Source organism: Etheostoma cragini, chromosome 5, assembly GCF_013103735.1.
Source record: "Etheostoma cragini isolate CJK2018 chromosome 5, CSU_Ecrag_1.0, whole genome shotgun sequence".
Taxonomy (NCBI): Eukaryota; Metazoa; Chordata; class Actinopteri; order Perciformes; family Percidae; genus Etheostoma; species Etheostoma cragini.
This window is the reverse complement of record NC_048411.1, coordinates 29,815,268-29,819,814: the sequence shown is the minus strand read 5'-3', so window position 1 is coordinate 29,819,814 and position 4,547 is coordinate 29,815,268. Positions and strand designations below refer to the sequence as shown.

The following is a 4,547-nucleotide window of genomic DNA, read 5'->3' as shown; positions in this document are numbered from 1 at the left end:
GTGTGTGTGTGTGTGTGTGTGTGTGTGTGTGTGTGTGTGTGTGTGTGTGTGTGTGTGTGTGTGTGGTTCTTTTTCTCTATTGTATGTGAGTTAAATCTTCCGTTGTAAATATAAACACAACCTAAAGTTCTTCATTCCTTCTCCCACACGTCTCCAGTGTAAGATGGCGGATTCAGGCTCGAGTGACCCCGGCGGTGGTCAACGTGTGCCGCCGACCCCTGGAGGAAGCGGCGCGGCGCTGTTAATGGGCCGCCGACCTCCCGTTGCCCTCTCCGCCGGCCGCCTCCCCTCGATGCGATCCAGAGACCTCACCCTGGGGGGGGTGAAGAAGGTGCTGCACCACATCTCATTGTCAGAATTAGCACAACATTTTTTGTTAAATAAAAAGATATAAAACGTGGACTCAGTTCTGCTAAAATACAACAAATTGCTTTTTGAATTTAAAACAAATGATAGGAAAATAAGTTCCAACGATCTTTTATTGAACATTTAATTCAACATTTTTTAGGGTTACCTTTTCTTTTAAAGGCCGGTTATCTTCTGATATTTTCTTACAACTAACACAAACAGATCTTTCACAACATGGATATTGCTCCAGTTGATAATGAAATGTACAATAATAATGTACTTTATACTTTAATTCATGCCGCAGGGGGAAGTTACAGTGTTTTCACTGTGGTATTACACACGTAACACAGGCCTGAACTACACACACTTACAGTACCAAATATTTTGATGACTATAAAAAATGAAATATAATATAAATAATCATGGTCCAGGAAATGTTTTAATGCACGACCAACTCCTCGTTTCTATACTTAAGTACTTTTTTTTTGTGTTTTTCTTTTTTAGAAAACCTTCACACCGAACATTATCGGCCGAAAAGCCAAAGATGAGTAAGTTCTAAAATGACTTTAAAGGGAAACTATGCAGTTATTTTAGCTTAATGTACCTTAACTGAACAGCTTCGGAGTCGTTGGAACGGTTGTATGACTGGTCTTCTGTAGGTGTTGATCTACAGAGAAACCTGTAGGGGTAGATCTACAGAGAAACCTGTAGGGGTAGATCTACAGAGAAACCTGTAGGGGGAGCTCTACAGAGAAACCTGTAGGGGGGTTCTATAGAGAAACATGTAGGGGAGGTCTATAGAGAAACCTGTAGGGGGAGCTCTACAGAGAAACCTGTAGGGGGGTTCTATAGAGAAACATGTAGGGGTAGTTCTATAGAGAAACCTGTAGGGGGAGCTCTATAGAGAAACATGTAGGGGGGTTCTATAGAGAAACATGTAGGGGAGGTCTATAGAGAAACCTGTAGGGGGGTTCTATAGAGAAACCTGTAGGGGGAGCTCTATACAGAAACCTGTAGGGGGGTTCTATAGAGAAACCTGTAGGGGGGGCTCTATAAAGAAGAAATTGCCAACACTGCATAGCGCCCCTTTAAAAGAAGGAAGCATGTCTCTAAGGATGCAACTGGTCCTTGACTGCCGGCCAATGGCTTGATCTGTTTGACAGAACGAAGGCTGAAGGCGGGCAGAGGAGGGACCGGAGGGACGCGGGTCGGGGCCGCGGTCCGAGAGATAGAGGCCGGGGTCGAGGTCGCCCAGAGGTCATCCAGTCTCACTCTATTTTTGAGCAGGGGCCTGCAGAGATGATGATGAAGAAGAGAGGTAGGAGTTTCACTAAGGCTGCGTTCAACCAAAGGAAATCAAGATGATTCTCCAATCACTCGATGCATCGATGGGTTAAACATCTGCATGTTCTCTCTGGATAAACTGAATCAAAGTGCATTTTACCTGGGATGTGTCCATTGTGTTGTGTTGTGTGTCCATCAAAGCGTATTTATCCTGAGGCCACACATATATGTGTATATATCCGCAAGAAGAAAATCTACTTTTAAAGTTTATTTATGTTCCTTTTCCATTTCGACTCGATGATAGAAGACAATTCTGAAGCGTTCCTTGCTTGTGTTTTATTAACGTTTCACAAAACGTTTAACCTGAGCCGAACAACGAAGAGAGAAATCATATCACATCCATACAGGGAGAGTAGTACACAGCTGTTAAAACATAATCAAATATATGACATGTATATATTAATAAACTTATGTTATGTTATTGAGAACTCAGAAATAATGACAAATAACTAATGTTAGGGAAATCTGTGTTTTTAAATGATTTTTCTGTCTTTAAAAAAAAAAAAAAATCTATATCAGAATATCAGATTTTTAAATACCCAAATATTTGTATTGGTATCAGCCTTAATAATCCTTTATCGGTCGGGCTCGAGATTTTGTCGTTCAAGAGCACGTCCACAGTTTTTATTACAAATGCTGGATTGTGTCTCGGTTCACGTGCATCTTTGCATCTTTGTGTCTTTGTGTCATACACAGGTGGCTACGAGAACGAGAAAGAAGCTCCGAGCATGGCACCGTCCCCCATCATCAATATTAAGAAGGAGAAGAGAGAGACGGAGGAAGAGACCAAAGAGATTCTCGCCAAGCTGGAGCGAGACACTGTAAGTCCCTCGGTGGTCGTCTTCCTTAACCCTCATGTTGTCCTCATGTTGTCCTCATGTTGTCCTCGTGTTGTCATCATGTTGTCCTCATGTTGTCCTCATGTTGCCCTCATGTTGTCCTCATGTTGTCCTCGTGTTGTCCCCCTGTTTTCCTCATGTTGCCCTCGTGTTGTCATCATGTTGTCCTCATGTTGTCCCCCTGTTTTCCTCATGTTGTCTTCATGTTGCCCTCATGTTGTCCCCCTGTTTTCCTCATGTTGTCCCCATGTTGTCCTCATGTTGCCCTCATGTTGCCCTCGTGTTGTCCTCGTGTTGTCCTCGTGTTGTCCTCATGTTGTCCTCATGTTGTCATCATGTTGTCCTCATGTTGCCCTCATGTTGTCCTCGTGTTGTCCTCATGTTGTCCTCATGTTGTCCTCATGTTGTCTTCATGTTGCCCTCATGTTGTCCCCCTGTTGCCCTCATGTTGTCCCCATGTTGTCCTCGTGTTGTCCTCATGTTGTCCTCATGTAGTCTCCATGTTGTCCTCATGTTGTCCTCGTGTTGTCCCCAATGTTTCCCCATGTTGTCCTCATGTTCCCCGATTGTTGTCCTCGTGTTGTCATCATGTTGCCCTCATGTTGTCCCCATGTTGTCCTCGGGTTGTTCTCATGTTGTCCTCATGTTGTCCTCGTGTTGTCCCCGTGTGGTCCCCATGTTGTCCCCATGTTGTCCCCATGTTGTCCCCATGTTGTCCCCATGTTGTCCTCATGGTGTCCTCATGGTGTCCTCGGGTCAAATTGACCAGTTGTCCTATATCAACGTTCTTTTTAAGTCCCCAAAATAACATGATTGATTCCAAACAACGCCCTTTGGCAAGTACAAATCTCTGGGACAAAAACGTAAGAAAAAGTTAAAAACATTGATTTAAAAGCGCCAACAAAAGTGGTGATTTTAGGGAAGACAACAAGAGGGTTAAAACACACCGAAATAACCCTTTTACGTAGCTTTAATTTGCATTTCCTTGACGTTACCTTTCCTCGTCTGCTGCGTTCTTCCAGATCATAGACGACCCCTTCCTGAGAAGTGAGCGGAGCAGTTGCCCCGTGCAGCTCCCCCTCGCTGTGTCGGGGTGGGGGTTCACGGAGGAATTCACCAAGGCTGCTGTTAAAATCGAGAAGGTGGAGGACGACGTTGAACCCATGGAGCATGCAGTTGAAGGTAAAATTCTTGGATCTAAAGTACCTTGTGGTGTCCAGTATTTATGGTAGTTTGTGTAAAGTGTAGCACCTGGAAATAACCCCATTGAAAGGATTTTGTTTGGTTTACATACACCATCTGCTTTCTGTTTAGTAATGCATTGAAACATGTAGTTTTATTATAAGTTCTGCAGTTCTTCACCCTGCCAGTAGGGGGCTACCTGTGTAGTGATTTGTGGTTACAAGATACTGCAACACATGTTAGTAGAAGACGCGTTAAACAGGGTGTCGAGACCGTGGAATAGAGAAGAAACACGGCCACGGTAGTGAACTCTTGAACTGGCTGGGTGATAAATTCTACTGTGAAGGAATTAAACTGAGCTTGTATACACTACTATCAGCGTCTCCATATGAGTGGTGTAACAAAAGCAATATTTTTTAAATAGCACCTTTCACAGACACCAGTCACAAAGCGCTTTGCTGTCTATTGAATAGAATCTAATAGAGTCAAGTAGGGCTGCAACTAGCGATGTTCTTTATTGTCGATTCATCTGTCGGGTATTTTCTGGATTAATGGGATAGTCGTTTGTTCGGTCAGCGTTTCCCAAATCCCGATCACTCAAAGATATTCAGCTTACCGTCACAGAGGAGAGAAGAAACTAGAAGATATTCACATTTAACACGCCGACATCAGAGAGTGTTCCAACATTTTAATGAAGAAAACGAGGCAGTATGATGCACATACACAGACCGGTAAAGCAGAAGACTTTTTCAGTGTTTTCAAGAGTTTCAGTGTTTTCCTGACTCTTGTCCAACGTTAATAAGTCGTTGGTGCCTATTTAAAGAGGTCTGGGGG

At 43.5% G+C, this 4,547-nt stretch overlaps 1 protein-coding gene and 1 long non-coding RNA gene across 3 annotated transcripts in view; one reads left to right on the top strand and one right to left on the bottom strand.

The window, feature by feature from the left end:
• Positions 1–1,008, bottom strand: part of LOC117944291 — a 17,642-nt gene extending 16,634 nt beyond the window's left edge. Inside the window, exon 1 of the long non-coding RNA XR_004656540.1 lies at positions 914–1,008. This is a non-coding gene — a long non-coding RNA (uncharacterized LOC117944291). The remainder of the gene's footprint in view (positions 1–913) is intronic.
• Positions 1–4,547, top strand: part of polr3d (polymerase (RNA) III (DNA directed) polypeptide D) — an 8,980-nt gene that overhangs the window by 885 nt on the left and 3,548 nt on the right. The window contains exons 2-6 of one of the 2 annotated variants that reach the window (XM_034870903.1): positions 163–331; positions 853–896; positions 1,512–1,666; positions 2,389–2,513; positions 3,554–3,713. In XM_034870903.1, coding sequence (XP_034726794.1) covers positions 164–331; positions 853–896; positions 1,512–1,666; positions 2,389–2,513; positions 3,554–3,713 — 652 coding nt within the window. In that variant the 5' untranslated portion in view covers position 163. Of the gene's footprint in view, positions 1–157; positions 332–852; positions 897–1,511; positions 1,667–2,388; positions 2,514–3,553; positions 3,714–4,547 lie in introns of both variants that reach the window. The other variant, XM_034870904.1, reaches the window with a different exon arrangement.